General features: G+C 41.5%; 1 protein-coding gene across 2 annotated transcripts in view; it reads right to left on the bottom strand.

Moving 5' to 3' along the window:
• LOC126284803 (uncharacterized) overlaps window positions 1-17,463 on the bottom strand; it is a 52,927-nt gene extending 35,464 nt beyond the window's left edge. The window contains exons 1-2 of one of the 2 annotated variants that reach the window (XM_049983967.1): window positions 17,395-17,463; window positions 7,217-7,424 (exon numbers count right to left, since the gene is read on the bottom strand). Coding sequence is in view for 1 of the 2 variants with exons in the window: in XM_049983966.1 (XP_049839923.1) it covers window positions 6,792-6,809 (18 nt within the window). In the remaining variant the exon portion in view is untranslated. Of the gene's footprint in view, window positions 1-6,791; window positions 6,855-7,216; window positions 7,425-17,394 lie in introns of those variants that run through there. The other variant, XM_049983966.1, reaches the window with a different exon arrangement.
• Window positions 17,464-17,810: the final 347 nt, after the last annotated feature.

Raw genomic sequence — 17,810 nt, 5'->3', positions numbered from 1 at the left:
TTACTGAGTTGTTCGGACTCGTGGACATTTTATCGGAAATATCGAGAAGTTTATCCTCAGACCAAACGATAGAACTACCACTTCTCGGTGCATCTGTCACTGAACCCGTACTTCGAAATTTGTTAATTAAATCTTTCACAGTATCGCGATGTGTGAGTGTTGTCTCCTCCAAAACTAAATTCAGTGTTTGACGAACTGAAACTGTGTATTTACCGCCAGCTTTGAAAACTTGTTCGACTAAAAACACACGTTCTTCAATCGTTAGCATTTTAACAGTGACAAAAACGAAACAAACGAACGAAGAAACTGAACTTGAACGTTCACGTCAACATGTAACGACACACACCAACGATGCTGCTGGCGCTGGCTGAGATAAACGATACAGTCGAATGTTGAGAGAGTCCACTTGAAGGGAAGTAACACAGGCACGTGAACAATCATACGGCACGCGCGGCTAACAATCGTACGGCACTGCGGAGAGACTTTTTGAATAACCCGTACAAGAAGAACAAGGAATCCACAACAAATTCTTAAAGGTTGTTCAGGGATACTGCTGTACATCTTTGCAGAGCAGTAAGGTAATTGTGAGTTACTCGCTTTGTTACCGCAGTCGCTCCTATTTGAACGAAATACTTTCATAATAGTTAAGATTCATGCAGTATGCAGAAACCAAACGTATGAACACAACACAGAGTCAGGTTACCTTCTATTACGAACGTGGGTGCACTCAGCGACTGTGATATGCTTTATAAATGATAGAGTACAGCAATCAGTCGTCCTTTTTTTGCAGGGTTTTATTTGGCTAATCCAGATTTCGGCTAGTGCATAGCCATTATCCATGATCTATTTCCTAGTCTCAATGCATGTGATATTTAAAGAACTATGACTGACGCCAGAACAACAGGGAATTGACATGCTTTGAGACTAGAAAGTAGTGCGTTGATAATGGCTAGGCACTAAGAGAAATCTGGCTATGCCAAATAAAACCTGCAAAAAAGGTCGACTGATTACTGCGCTATATCATTCATAAATCAACACAGAGTAACGTCACAATCCGCAGTTGCAAAAGTATGATCATGCTGTTGTCGTCGGTGACGGAACAGCTCAGTATGCCTCGTCTAGTGATTTGCGTTGCTACCTCTGGATCAAAAGGCCTCGGGTTCGATTTCCGGTCGGGTAGGGGATTTTATCTGTTCGGGGACTGGGTGTTTGTGTTGTCCTCATCATTTCATTATCATCCTCATCATTCGTGACAGTTGCTCGATTGACGGTGAAAAAATTGGACTGTCAAAAAACTGAGACTTTGTATGGGCGCTGATGACCGCGCAGTTGAGCGCCCTACAAACCAAACATCATGATCATAACCAGTGTGCCTCGCTGTGTCGTTCTTGCATAGTATTCAGTGAACCCATACATGAGGTGCGTACAGACAATTGTCATGAGAAAACCTATGCTGAGTACTGCTTTGTATGATTGTTAACGCGCAGCTGACACTACCGAAAAACCAAATCCTAGGTAGAGCCGAACAGCAATAAATGCAAACTCAGAGGGCATTACTGTTGGTATCAGCAGCTAGCCTGAGCGAGGGGAAGCAAGAAATTCAGCATATGCCCTATACATTTGCACAATTGTCCTCTATTTTCAGTGCAATACACATAGGAAGATTATTGGAGAAGAAACCAAAGGGAAATGCAATAACTCTGTAAATAAATGACCGAGCATATAACGTCCGAACTTCCATAATGATATTCGAAAGAATACAGTCTTTGACAACGTAGTGACGCCGGACGACTGTAGCGAACAGCGAGAAGATGTGCAGACGATCAACAATTACTTTACCCCAACATTGTCAATAATTTGTCATGCAAAACCCTACTACATTCTCGTCGTCTTCAAAAATAGTTAAGTTTAACATTAAAGACCCAAACAATTTCGATATTGAATTTCTAATATTTGATTTTTTTTCTGTTTTCAGTTGAAGGTGATAGTATGCCTTCCACAGTTTGCATAAATCCACCAGATTTGCTGCGTGTGAGGCTATTTAATAAATAGAAAACGTATGACTGTACTTCTATACAAAGACGGATACTGCTAAATTATGGGCACCACAGTTACTGTTCGACATGTGCATGCAACTTGCGTGGTTGGATAATGAAGGCGAAGAAGAACAACCATGTGGCACTTGGATTTCCTTTGATATGGCTTGAGTGAAGCAACCACACCATAGACGGTTATTTCTGTTGGCAAATGTCACCGGATTTTTCCACATTAGTGTTGCTACATTCTCAAAGATGACTCTGTCGTCTGATAGCAGCATTACGGAAGTTCGGACGTTATACACTCGATCATTTATATACAGAGTTACTACATTTCCCTTTAGTTTCTTGCACTGAAAATAGCGCACAACAGTGCGTTTGTGAAGTATCCAGCCGTTCCCTTGGTTTCTAAACTAATCCCACACGGTACCGTCGCTTGGCCAGTATCGGTTAACACTCACAGAATATTGAAGTGATGAATAAACGAAGGAAGAAACCCCTCTTTGATCTTGCAGCAACGTATCAGGTCCTTAGTACCAGTCTGAAGAAGACATTTATTTAATGAAAAATGCTGATCTTTTAACGTCGTGCCGGACCTGGTACTAAGGAAGGTTCAAGTTGTACTGCACGATGCACGCCTTAAAGGCTTTAATTTGCTTGCATCCTGTATAATAACCTAATATCTAACAGCCAAAAATCTTGTTAAATTCTTAGCGCTGAGTGGCACTATTTGCTGCTTTACGGACGTACAAATTCTTATGTCAAGCCTCAGAGTGGAACACACTGAAGCGTGGCAGTCGTTCATCGACTCATCTAAAATAAGTTTGAAAGCAATGTTACAACACAATCGTAACAAATATCAATCAATATCGTTTCGATTTTCTACCCACCTAAAAGAGACAAACGAAACTATGTCACTAAGGAAAAAAATACGCTATCGCGAGCGTAAATGGTGTACATGTGGTAATTTAAATGTTATCACCATTCTCAAGGAATGCAGACAGAGTTAATTAAGTACTCCTGTTTTAAATGCGAGTGCGACACTAGGGATAGATAGCACCACTACATGAACTATAATTGGTCAATCAGAATGTAGCCAGAAAACAAAAATGTCTTTGTGTGCCGTTGATTGACGGTGACAAAGTTATCGTGCCATCTTCACACTTCAAACTCGGGCTCACGAAGAATTTCGTGCAGACACTAGACTATGACTCACCTCTTTATCACTAGCTGCGAAACAGTTTTCCAGTGTTGAATCACGCGAAAGTGAGAGGTGTGTCCATAGGCGTCATCGGATACGGATATGGAGGGGCATGTGTTCAGCACAGCGTTCTCCCGGCCGTATGTCAGTTTCCCAGACCGGAGACGTTACTTCTCAATCAAGTAGCTCCTCAGATTGCCTCACAAGGGCTCAGTGCACCCCGCTCGCCAACAGCGCTCGGCAGACTGGATGGTCACCCACCCAAGTGCTAGCCCAACCCGACAGCGCTTAACTTGGGTGATCTGACGGGAACCGGTATTACCACTGCGGCAAAGCCGTTGGCCACTCAAACACCAACTACCGTAAAAATCTAGAAGTAACGAGTCACAGCGCCCTAAAGCCGAATGAAAACGTTGAACGAATGATAGGAAAAGTAGATGCAAGGCTGAGATCCATTGAGAGAATCTTATGCAAATGCAATCCACCCAGGAAGGAAATGACTTACTGAACATTTGGTCGGTTGATACTTGAGTCTGTCTCATCAATCCGGGGCCCTAATCTACATGACTACTCTGCAATTCACATTTAAGTGCTTGGCTGAGGGTTCATCGAACCACAATCATACTATCTCTCTACTATTCCACACCCGAACAGCGAGCGGGAAAAACGAACTCCTAAACCTTTCTGTTCGAGCTCTGATTTTTCTTATTTTATTTTGATGATCATTCCTACCTATGTAGGTTGGGCTCAACAAAATATTTTCGCATTCGGAAGAGAAAGTTGGTGACTGAAATTTCGTAAAAAGGTCTCGCCGCGACGAAAAACGTCTATGCTTTAATGACTTCCATCCCAACTCGTGTATCATATCTGCCACACTCTCTCCCCTATAACGTGATAATACAAAACGAGCTGCCCTTTTTTGCACCCTTTCGATGTCCTCCGTCAATCCCACCTGGTAAGGATCCCACACTGCGCAGCAATATTCTGCTATAATTAGCAGAGAGGCACAAGAGAGAGAGAGAGAGAGAGAGAGAGAGAGAGAGAGAGAGAAACAACGAAGAACGACACTTTCTGTCGCGGTATCGTTCAGTCGGTGTCAGAGCAAAAAGGAGATGCTTAAACTCCATTGGCAGGCGCTACAAGAGAAGCATTGTGCAACATACAGTGGTTCAATACTGAAATTCCGAGAGAATACGTTTTGGGAGGAGACAGGCAAATTTCCCCCTACATCTGCCTCAGTAAGCCATCACAACGAGAAGAGTACAAATAAATATGCTAATACGGACGGTCACCGACAACCATTTTTTCCAAGCGCCATTCTTCCCCAGCGCCATTCGCGAACGAGACATGAAATAGGGAGGAAGAAATACCCTCCGCCACAGACCCTAAGGTGGACTGCCGAGTATGGATGAAAATGTAGATGTAGATGCTATGTATCTGAAGGCGACAGATAATTTGTAAGTGACAGAACCGTCAGTTCACTGAACACAATATTAGTGCAAGATAAGGTACTCTGGAACCAAGTATAATGCCATGTGATTACATAGGCACACAGTTGTTTTTTCTCGTCTAATTATTTCCACGATTTTAATGTCAAATACACGAAAAAGAGCTGTTCGAAGCTCACTTACTAATATGGTTCTAAACGAGGAGTCGCGCGGTTTAACCGAGTGGTCTTAGGTGCCTTGTCGCGGTCCGAGCGACTCCCCCCCTCCCGCGTCGGAGGTTCGAGTCCTCCCTAGGGGATGGGTGGTGTGTTGTCCTTACCTTAAGTTAAAGTTAGATTAAGTAGTGAGTAAGCTTAGGGACCGATGGTCTCAGTAGTTTGGTCTCATAAGACCTTGCTACAAATTTCAATGTTTCTAAACTAGGATGCATCGTGGCAGTAAGAGTGAATGTAATATTGAAGCGATCAGTAGCGTGTTGAAGCGATTTTAAGGGTAGAAATACATTTTAATGTTGGATACAGTCTACTCTTTTTGCATTGACCAAAAACATTTGATGGTTAGGAAAAAAATGGATGAATGAAAGATATAGCAATAAGAAAATTCACGGAGATGCCATGTCGTTTGAAGACGGCAATTATAAAAAGTGATGAGAACTGAAAGGAGAAATGAGGGTTAAGATTTAACGATCTACAAGGTCATTACGAAGATATACATATATTCATAAAGTCGCATGGCTCTTTTGAAAAAGTAAACGAAACGTCACGGCTTAGCCGCAGATGACTTGGTAAAACTGGAGAAAACCTAAACTTTGACTGAGCGAAGTGGGATTCGAATATGAGGCTAGAGGCTAACATACTGCACTGCTGGCTCATGCCGACCGGGGTGGCCCAGCGGTTCTAGAAACTACGGTCTGGAACCGCGCGACCGCAACGGTCGTAGATTCGAATCCTGCCTCGGGCATGGATGTGTTTGATGTTCTTAGGTTAGTTAGGTTTAAGTAGTTCTACGTTCTATGGGACTGATGACCTTAGAAGTTAAGTTTCATAGTGCTCAGAGCCATTTGAACCATTTTTTGCTGGCTCATCGAGTGGGAATTCTTCAATACAGGATTGTCTGCTTCACAAGTCTTAGCCCGTACAGTCTAAATCTGAGTATTTGATTAATGCAGCGTTGTCCTCTCTGTTAAATAGAAATCACCATACCCGAATAAACTTTCCAGTGAGGTATTTTTATACTGGATGGCAAACTTAAAATCGCCTCCCATAAAAATTTGTGTCTGAGTTGCCCCTCAGTCTTCAGTAAAAACAACACAAATTGAATCCATGTAAAAAGAACGAAATTATGAATCACAATCCGCCCAGCGGCCTGCACATGGGAGAGGAACAAAAGCGTCGATGAAATTGAAGAAAATATCATAGCACTCGTAACACCAAATAGACGGCAGTGAGATAATTGGGAACCAGAACGGGGACATTTACTAGTTACTTTTCTAGTATGTAATTGTTTTAAGATCTGGACAATATGGATAGAGTTACGAGATTAATGGATACACATGCAAAATTATGTTGAAACGAACTGGAAACTTGGGGAAGATGGGAGAACATAAGATATGTACAGTACTGTAGACATGATTTATAGTCCTTCTATATTACATCTATACAGTATCTCTTTCTTAAACAAAATCTTCCTAGACGAGTGTTATATCTGAAGATGATTGTTTAAAAAACCGGAACTGGTTACGGAGAATGTCAAAGAATTATTCATCTAGTAGAAAAAATTACAGAGTTTTTAGTCTCCCAAAAATATATTCGTAGGAGTTGGTGATGTAAATATGTTTATCTCAAGTCATCATTGATTGTATACTATTTTTCTGACATCTTAGTAGGCAATCCTGTTTAATGCCTTCATACGGTCACAGACATCGCATATTTCTTCCACGTAGAGGGTTCACTATTTTGCTTTTTTTGTTTTTTGAATAACCGGAAACTGATTTAAGTAATTAAACACGCTAATCGTTCTTCGTTGGCCACTAGTGCTTAAACACCACGAAGACGCAGAATTCCACACTAGAACTGTGTGAAAGGAGCCGCCTGGACGTGAACTCACCTGTCGCAACGCCGCCATGGTACCGTACGTGTTGTGAGGGGCCACAAGATAAGAGTACGTACTGCGCCGTCAAGGACACGGCCCACCCTTCTTATAGTCTCGTACAAAACAGACGGGGAGGAGAGGGGTGAAAGCTCAAGCGTGCCGCAACCCCTTGCTTTCCCTCCCCTCAGTGATTAGTGGTAATACCCAGGCGTAACGCAGGTGGAATGCTCGCACGCACACACACACACACACACACAGAGAGAGAGAGAGAGAGAGAGAGAGAGAGAGAGAGCGTAAATTAAGATGTGCTTCGTCTGATGTGGACTGCCAGTTAGACACAAAATAAAATAAAAGTGGAGTTCCCACCATCGTTTATCTACGCATTTTGCATCACAGTGTAAGAGGCATGGGTTCCACTTTATATTTAACCTGGTACTTACCGAAATGACCCAGTGTAGCTGAAGTAGACGGATCAAAGCTTAACTGATGCTGGTCGGTGTTGCCGAGCGGTTCTAGAAGCTTCAGTCTGGAACCGCGCTACCGCTACGGTCACAGGTTCGAATCTTGCCTCGGGCATGGATGTGTGTAATGTCCTTAGGTTAGTTAAGTCCCATAGTGCTCAGAGCCATTTGAACCATTTGAGCTTAACTGATGACAGAATGAAAAGACGCATCAAAATTTCCGCCATTGACATGCGACCGTATAACTGCTTACCATATATGTTATAAATTACAATGACACTAATACCTAATCAAGATGTTAAGGAAAAGTGTAATAACAAGTAACACGATTATAAACCTTGTTGCTAAATTTAGATGCAGTGCTAATAAAAGCTAGACATACGGGGCGGTCTAAAATGCTAGCAAGTGTTTTGGTGGGTAGCTTTTGCTGAGAAACAATTGTTGAGAGAAAAACTCGATACGTTGCTACGTTTCCGAATTAATTAGCATTGAGCATAGCCAATCACGCAGTTAAGGGAGCAAATTTAAGCGCCCCACCAGAGATAGCGGAAAGGTCGGGGAAGAAGGCCAGTGTTCACTCTGTCTGCTTGCCGGGGGGTCTCATCCGAGATGTGGAGGAGGCCCTACCGGCGGCGATAGAGAGCACTGGGTGCACCCGACTGCAAATTGTTGCTCATGTCGGCAGCAATGACTCTTGCCGTCTGGGTTCAGAGGTCATCCTCAGTTCGTACAGGCGGTTGGCGGAGTTGGTGAACGTGGAAAGCCTCGCTCGCGGGGTGGAATCAGAGCTAACTATTTGTAGTATCGTTCCGAGAACCGATCGCGGTCCTCTGGTTTGGAGCCGAGTGGAAGGCTTAAACCAGAGGCTCAGACGATTCTGCGGAGAGCTGGGGTGCAAATTTCTCGACCTCCGCTATCGGGTGGAGAAATGTAGGGTCCCCCTGAATAGGTCAGGCGTGCACTACACGCCGGAAGCGGCTACGAGGGTAGCGGAGTACGTGTGGAGTGCACATGGGGTTTTTTTAGGTTAGAGAATTCCCTCCCTAGGCCCGACAAGACGCCTCCTGAGACGCGGCAAGGCAGGAGTAGGCAAAATGCAACAAGGAATAACAATATTAATGTGCTAATAGTAAACTGCAGGAGCGTCTATAGAAAGGTCCCAGAACTGCTCTCATTAATAAACGGTCACAACGCCCATATAGTACTAGGAACAGAAAGTTGGCTGAAACCAGACGTAAACAGTAATGAAATCCTAAACTCTGATTGGAATGTATACCGCAGAGATAGGCTGGACAGTGAAGGGGGAGGCGTGTTTATAGCGATAAGAAGTGCAATAGTATCGAATGAAATTGACGGAGATTCGAATTGTGAAATGATTTGGGTGAAGGTCACGGTTAAAGCAGGCTCAGACATGGTAATTGGATGTCTCTATAGGCCCCCGGGCTCAGCAGCTGTTGTGGCTCAGCACCTGAAGAATAATTTGGAAAATATTTCGAGTAGATTTCCCCACCATGTTATAGTTCTGGGTGGAGATTTTAATTTGCCGGATATAGACTGGGAGACTCAAACGTTCATAACGGGTGGCAGGGACAAAGAATCCAGTGAAATATTTTTAAGTGCTTTATCTGAAAACTACCTTGAGCAGTTAAACAGAAAACCGACTCGTGGCGATAATATATTAGACCTTCTGGTGACAAACAGACCCGAACTATTTGAATCAGTTAATGCAGAACAGGGAATCAGCGATCATAAAGCGGTTACTGCGTCGATGATTTCAGCCGTAAATAGAAATATTAAAAAAGGTAGGAAGATTTTTCTGTTTAGCAAAAGTGACAAAAAGCAGATTACAGAGTACCTGACGGCTCAACACAAAAGTTTTGTCTCAAGTACAGATAGTGTTGAGGATCAGTGGACAAAGTTCAAAACCATGGTACAATATGCGTTAGATGAGTATGTGCCAAGCAAGATCGTAAGAGATGGAAAAGAGCCACCGTGGTACAACAACCGAGTTAGAAAACTGCTGCGGAAGCAAAGGGAACTTCGCAGCAAACATAAACATAGCCAAAGCCTTGCAGACAAACAAAAATTACGCGAAGCGAAATGTAGTGTGAGGAGGGCTATGCGAGAGGCTTTCAATGAATTCGAAAGTAAAGTTCTATGTACTGACTTGGCAGAAAATCCTAAGAAATTTTGGTCCTATGTCAAAGCGGTAAGTGGATCAAAACAAACTGTCCAGACACTCTGTGACCAAAATGGTACTGAAACAGAGGATGACAGACTAAAGGCCGAATTACTAAATGTCTTCTTCCAAAGCTGTTTCACAGAGGAAGACTGCACTGTGCTTCCTTCTCTAGATTGTCGCACAGTTGACAAAATGGTAGATATCGAGTTAGACGACAGAGGGATAGAGAAACAATTAAAATCGCTCAAAAGAGGAAAGGCCGCTGGTCCTGTTGGGATACCAGTTCGATTTTACACAGAGTACGCGAAGGAACTTGCCCCCCTTCTTGCAGCGGTGTACCGTAGGTCTCTAGAAGAGCGAAGCGTTCCAAAGGATTGGAAAAGGGCACAGGTCATCCCCGTTCTCAAGAAGTGACGTCGAACAGATGTGCAGAACTATAGACCTATATCTCTAACGTCGATCAGTTGTAGAATTTTGGAACACGTATTATGTTCGAGTATAATGTCTTTTCTGGAGACTAGAAATCTACTCTGTAGGAATCAGCATGGGTTTCGAAAAAGACGATCGTGTGAAACCCAGCTCGCGCTATTCGTCCACGAGGGTCAGAGGGCCTTAGACACGGGTTCACAGGTAGATGCCGTGTTTCTTGACTTCCGCAAGGCGTTTGACACAGTTCCCCACAGTCGTTTAATGAACAAAGTAAGAGCATACGGACTATCAGATCAATTGTGTGATTGGATTGAGGAGTTCCTAGATAACAGAACGCAGCACGTCATTCTCAATGGAGAGAAGTCTTCCGAAGTAAGAGTGATTTCAGGTGTGCCGCAGGGGAGTGTCATAGGACCGTTGCTATTCACAATATACATAAATGACCTGGTGGATGACATCGGAAGTTCACTGAGGCTTTTTGCAGATGATGCTGTGGTGTATCGAGAGGTTGCAACAATGGAAAATTGTACTGAAATGCAGGAGGATCTGCAGCGAATTGACGCATGGTGCACGGAATGGCAATTGAATCTCAATGTAGCGAAGTGTAATGTGATGCGAATACATAGAAAGATAGGTCCCTTATCATTTAGCTACAAAATAGCAGGTCAACAACTGGAAGCAGTTAATTCCATAAATTATCTGGGAGTACGCATTAGGAGTGATTTAAAATGGAATGATCATATAAAGTTGATCGTCGGTAAAGCAGATGCCAGACTGAGATTCATTGGAAGAATCCTAAGGAAATGCAATCCGACAACAAAGGAAGTAGGTTACAGTACGCTTGTTCGCCCAATGCTTGAATACTGCTCAGCAGTGTGGGATCCGCACCAGGTAGGGTTGATAGAAGAGATAGAGAAGATCCAACGGAGAGCAGCGCGCTTCGTTACAGGATCATTTAGTAATTGCGAAAGCGTTACGGAGATGATAGATAAACTCCAGTGGAAGACTCTGCAGGAGAGACGCTCAGTAGCTCGGTACGGGCTTTTGTTAAAGTTTCGAGAACATACCTTCACCGAAGAGTCAAGCAGTATATTGCTCCCTCCTACGTATATCTCGCGAAGAGACCATGAGGATAAAATCAGAGAGATTAGAGCCCACACAGAAGCATACCGACAATCCTTCTTTCCACGTACAATACGAGACTGGAATAGAAGGGAGAACCGATAGAGGTACTCAGGGTACCCTCCGCCACACACCGTCAGGTGGCTTGCGGAGTACGGATGTAGATGTAGATGTAGATGGTGTCGCCAAACTTGTTCTTCATTTGGGTCCCTAAAGCCGAACAAGAGGGCGATACAAAAATTTGGCTTGAGACTAGAAAGGATCGAACCCAAGGGGAAGGCTGAGCAGCGTCGTGCCCTATCGTTTGCGCTATGGAAACAACTGATACTAATTGTATCTGACGGCCCGCTTTAATTTGCACTCGCAACTGCCTGATAGGCTGACTAATAAACGGCGCAACGTTTAGAAAGTTCCTTCTCAACAATTGTTTCTCACCACAACCCATCGTATGATACGCAGCTCTAGTCATTGTTTTATTTAGACTAATGATTTCGGCCAAAGTCATAACACTTTCGGGGCATAAAATCTGTTCAAGTGCATATACCATAACTACAGTGTCTAACCACTCTGGAACGTCCTATTTAGTTGTAACACGTATAAATAGAACGTTTCAGAATAATTCGTCATTGTAGTAATTGTGGTGTACGCTTACAGATTTTATGATCCAAATCTGATCTCAGTTGGACGGAAATTGGGATTCTAAATAAAATAGCACCTGCAGCTGCATATTACGTAATGCAGTCCGTAACATTTATGAAAGCTGTCAAGTACCGCCTAAACAAAATATTTCTCTGTAATTAAAATGTAAATATGAAAAGATCTTTCTCCTGCCTGCTTCCATAGAAACACGTTCTGCATGTCAACACAAACTAAATATGTGATCGAAGACAGTGATCAAGGATATAAATTGCTAGATATAGTTTACTTTTACCGTCAGTTAAGGCCTAGTAGGATAGAATCGTCTGCAACGTCTTTAATTCGATGTTTTTGCTAAGTGAATGCCGCAATAAAGCATAAATAATCTCGCAAATGTCCAGAAGATGCGGATATTTGAGGCTCTTTCGTAATGGCAGTTCTAATTTTTGAGATTTTCCGTGTAAAGAGACGGCCGACTAGAGTGAAACGGACATACCTCCACCTCTTGATACGCGCCCAGATGATGAAAGAAACCGAGGTCAAAAGAAGAAAGTGTCAAAAAGCTAAACGAAGTTGAACTTATTATCAAGTTAGTGAAAAGTGACAATGGAAGAACTTACATTTACATTTGGAAATAGCAGCAAGGCATGAAGCTAGGCTTCTCCTATGTGCTCTTTTTTTTACGATGCTTGGTTCCAAATAATACAGAAACCTCAGGAAAGTCACTTCCAGTGTTGGACTGTAGCACGAATCAACACTTAGTTTTGTTATGGGTAGGTACAGCCCGTATATATAAAGAACTATACTATTCCTTGGCTTCCCATTGTCCAACGTCCATTGCCTGAAGTGTTCGAACTGGGCTATTCTTAACACCTAATGACACATAAGACATTTTTATGTCACCATCAAGCACCGAATTTTTAACTGTGCCAACCTCTGAAAAAACGAAAACATTCAAATAATTTGTCAAATAATTTGGTGATGTCGAGAAACAATAGCTATGGGAACACCAAGAGCCTTCATAGGCTTGCACATTATGAAGTTACATCTGTTTCCAGCGAAAATGCCTACAACAAACAGCACACACACACACACACACACACACACACACACACACACACATACACATACACATACACACTTTCAAACACAAACAGATAGGAGGATTTCTAAGGGTGAGTGTGTTTACTAGTTGCAATTTATTTCCATAGCTGAATTTTATGTGCCACAGCTTTGCGAGACCATACAGTGACGCAAATTTAAAATCAACACGCATGGCAGATGCACGAGTCGAACTCGCACCAGGACATGAAGTCGCGTTGGCGACGGTTTGATTAGAGATAGAGCAGAAGCCAGGTCAGGAAGGACTGGCAAATAATTTGTCAGTGTACTTTTCAAATAAACTATTGCGGTATGTTGCTCAACCTTTTGAAGGAAACGAACGAAAATCCAAATATGTATAGCAAGATTGGAATTTGAACAGTCAAATGATGAAGACAAATCGCGAGTAATTATATACAATTAACTCAGCCGTTTCTACGGTTCGAGCAGTGGTGATGTCGTTGGAAAAGTGGTTGTACAAGTCCCTGTTTAATTTCTAGTGGAATTTAATACGGATATTTTCTAAGAGCATAAAGCATTCTTTTTCTGTTTAAATCTTTGAACACATATTTTTCCCGTCAACTAACGTACATGAGAATGAACAATATTTCGAAGGAAATATTTCAAATGAGAGCAGCATATGTTCATGGAGGTCCGAATATCGTCACAACGATGACACACATAGAGTTTGATGTTGGACAACTAGATACTGTCTATTTTGTACTCTTAATTGATCTCAGAAAAGAAAATAGAAGAGTGAAAAGTAAAAAACATTCTGTTTTCTCATATATTTTTATCTAGCGAATAAAAATGGGTATATATTTACCGTAAATAAGAACATAGGACGAATCGCAAAGTATTTACACTCACTCCTGATGGCTGTTGCGCTTCGAAACGTTAATTATATTTACTTAACAAACCAGTCATTTTTAATTAAAATTATGCAAAGACTTTATTGTGAATTAAAGCGTCCTTCATCATCAGTATGCAGTGAATGTAACCGTCTTTCACTTTCGCTATATGTTTACTGCATAACACAGATGCAATGTACCTACTGAGGTTTGAAATCAACGATTGAAGCTTTTGACTCAATAAAGACAGAGATCACAGTACCAGAGGTAACATTTGATCAGACTCTCGATATTTTATATTATGTATTCCAAAATGTAAATTTTTTTTGAGATTTTTGCATGTCTATTTTTCCCTGTGTTATATAATTTTTGTGCTTAGGAGTTAATTTTTTTTATTTTTTTAAATATAGTACATTGTACATAATCGAATAGTGCTAAGCATGTTCAGCGTTCTTTCCAGTGCAGTTTCTGGGACGACCAGGGTGAGCTAAAGTACCATAGATCCGGCCCTATCCTCATCTACTCCCTAACACATTAAAATGTCGTCACATTCCTATATGCTTAAACGACTACAGATGACTTATGTGATGACAACATCAGTCAACACATGTTAACATGTAAAGTTGTTGTTCGAAAAAACCCAGGTCATGAATAAAACACACACAGCCAAAGTACGCTTTCAGAACGCAATGGGATGTTTTCCCTTAAGTAACTCTGTATCAGCAGTCCTATAATTTGGCAAGTATACATACTAATACCTCTCAGTGAAGCAATGTTATGCTTCCAGAATGGACCTTACAGTATCCAACGGATTATGCTCTGTTATGAAACTTCCTGTCAGATTAAAAACCGTAATTTTGCCTTTCGCGGGGAATGCCCTAACCGACTGAGCTGTTTAGTGCGATCCGAAAAATGAACTGAGAACAGATATCCTTATCGACTGAGGTATTCAGTCATGAGAAGGCAGATTCCGGGTTCGTGTGTCAGTGTGGCACACATTTTTAGTCTGACAGTAGGTTTCTATGTGAAACTTACCTGAAAGGAGCGTGGTGTAACTGTATATACACAACATCCGGAGTCAAAAGTTGAAGAGTGGAAATGACAAACGTTCTATCACTTTTTCACAAAATTCCTCTTTAATGCTGTTGTGTTCTCGCTATTCCGTTAAGGATCCGTAGACTTGCTGCAAGTGGAAAATCATCGAAAAGCTGTTTATCACTAGATGGTCCATGTTCTCTGAGCGAGGCGTTGCTTCTCTTTGGACTCCAAAGTGTCTTGCAGTGTCATGCTCCATCTGCGTAGGATAGCGAAGAGATGACACGCAGGTCCTTGGTAACTGGGGACAGCTTTTTGGGCTGCGACAGAGATTTTGCAATTATAGAAAACAGAGGTGTACATAACACTGTTGAGTCAGCTAAACCTATAATCCTATTCGATGTAATTCCACTGCACGGAACTTTCTTTGATTTTAAAGATGCTGTTGAAACATTGTTGTCAACGCAGGCATGTAATATCTCCAGATGCTTTTTGACCAAACTCTCTCATACCCATCCATACAAAGTAGTTTCTAAATTTTTTTAGTATAAAACAGAATAAGGTAAAATACTACAGTAAACTTCTCTGATCCCAAAAATGGAGCTGTTTAAGATATTAGTCAATGCTGATCCATTTTTCTTCGATTTAAGTTTGTTATTTTGTTGTAGAAATGTTTAAGAGGAGTAAGAAACTTTTCTTTTACTACAACTCTACCAGTTAAAACGTCACTCCTCTCTTTCTGTGCTATTACCATCAAAATAAAACGTGTTACCTCAGTTTCAATGTCACTGAATCAAATAGAGTCTTACTGGCACATAGAACGCAGTCACTTCCATTGCCTGGTGCATACCTACTTTCCAATTGCTCTCACTATTTTTACAGTGATGAGGTGAGTATCATAATTCTGTGGTATCAGAATAATGGTCTCAGTTTTTAGGATACAAATAAGTTATGTACAAAAGGAGGTACATTTTTTTTTGTTTGGAAGTTGGAATTTGGCATTTTCAACTTCCAAGAGTTCTATGAAATTGATGCCAAGTACAGATTCTGACCATAAAATATCAGTCTGGCCTTGTCAGACGTCATGACACTTTAGGATTTATATTTCATTACCCAATAGTGTAACTAAATCGTAAAGCGTCTTGTATCTTGTCCATGGTATACGAAGAGAATCGCGTTTTTCACTTATCGTTACATTAATTTTATTAATGAAAGGCAAATCAACTAACGAAAACAAAGCATAGGAGTCTCCTAAGTATGAATAGAAAATGTAGCAAAACAAAGCGGAACGATTTAACCTTTAAAGTTTGATATTAAGACGTTTTTGGGTAACGGATGTTGTAATACGACAATATCGTTACTTGTACGGCCTTCCAGTGTTCTTACATTTCTGTTAAACTGCCTTATGGCTTAACGGCACTAAGACACAATTACTAGAGCTGGGGACAACATGTCCCACTCAATGTTTTACTGAAGCCGAAAAATCGAGCAACTAAATCTGCTCGCGACAGCTGAAAAAGCAACTAGGAAAGTTGTAAAACTATCGTGCAAAGAAAAGACCCAAATCTGGTACTTCATGATAAAACAACACTAAAAGCTGTCATTTATTTTGATATATTTCGTTTAATTTCATTTAGACGAATGGAGACAAACCTGTACATAGGACACCTGTAGTTTCCTTGGGCTCGGTTTTCAGCGATAGTGCATTCGTTTTGTTAGAGCAGACTGCAATTAGTTTAAGATTTTGTATTTGCATAACTATTGAGATTATCCGTAGAATACATTTTACAGGTTTCAGTCATTACCATGATGCAAACGAGATGTAGCGCAGTGGTTATGACACTATATCCACATTCCGGACGAGAAGTATTTCAGTCTTGAACACACTATCACGACAGATGTCCCATAGTTTCCCTAAATAACTTTTGATAAATCCCCAAATAGTTACTTTAAATGAATCATAAACAATTTTCGTACTTATCTAACGGCGGTGGCGTCCGACATCGACGATATAAATTTTAATGTACCCGACGGTTCCATTTTTCTATTGCAGTAACGTTCTTTCAACGAATGTTTAAGCTGTATTGTGGTTCTCTGAAGATAAAACTAAGTAACTACAGTTACGATTTTGACAACTTGATGCATTAATAATGTAAGAAAGGCGTAGTGCAATTTGGTCTTAACTGCAGTCGATAAGTACAAGCGAAGATAGTAAAACTGTGAATCCTCGTTTTACAAACATTATTCGTTTTGTAAATAATTTCTCTTACTTTTTAAGTTGTTCTGTTAGCTGAACTTCTTTTACATAGAATATTACGTCTCGTAGGCAATGAAATCAGTTGATACAGCGCAGTAGCTCATTTGGATGTAGATGGCACTCGATTTCAGTCTAAATCAGTCCGGTTCTCGCAGGGGAATTAGGCGAGAAACAACACAAAGTGTCAGTAAAGTAGACAGCACCAACTTGAACAAGTAGCTGCTCGATAAGCGAGCCTGTATTCGCATTATGTCCCACTGTTGCCATATCGTGTGATAGTGTACAACAGCTGCTTGCGACCTAGTCTCTCTGCTGTAACAGAGTAATCTTTGTCCCTTTTCCTGCTGTTGAGATCAAAAGATCTTTCTGTTTTATTTTTACATCGTTTCTATTCAAAACGGAGGAGAATATGTAAAAGATTTGCCTCTTTATACAGCAGACGGATAAAGAAAGCAAAACATTATTCTTTGGAATCGAGGAACTAAAAATGAAGTTTGACTTTTACAGTTTGAAACAACTCTTTTGTCCAGCAGTGGCACAGTACCTTTTCACGGACGATGCTGGTTAAGGTGACTACGGAGGCGCGCAGCAGGTTTTTGCCGTGCTCTTGACACGAGGGCTGAATTGTAGCAACTGGGGTACTCTGCCACTGTCGTTGTTGTCCAGTTCTGCAACGCTCACGTAACAGCAGGCTCCCAGCGTCGCCGATGTGGCTGGAAAATATCACTTTCTTCCCTTACGGTGACAGCACGGCGGAGTGTAAAGTAACTTTCACACCGGTTGCCAGAAAGTGAAATTACAGTCGTCCCAAACATCACTTCTGTTGTCGCCGAAATATTTTCCCGCTTGCGCTATCTGATTGGTGAAATGTGGTTAGAAGCACGTTAAGGGACAGTAGGTCACTTATGTATCCACGGAGAGAGGCTTAGTGGGCCTGCGAAGGATAGAGATTAGCGTTCA

This window comes from Schistocerca gregaria, chromosome 8, assembly GCF_023897955.1.
Source record: "Schistocerca gregaria isolate iqSchGreg1 chromosome 8, iqSchGreg1.2, whole genome shotgun sequence".
In the NCBI taxonomy this organism is placed as follows: domain Eukaryota; kingdom Metazoa; phylum Arthropoda; class Insecta; order Orthoptera; family Acrididae; genus Schistocerca; species Schistocerca gregaria.
This window is presented reverse-complemented; position numbering and strand designations above follow the sequence as displayed.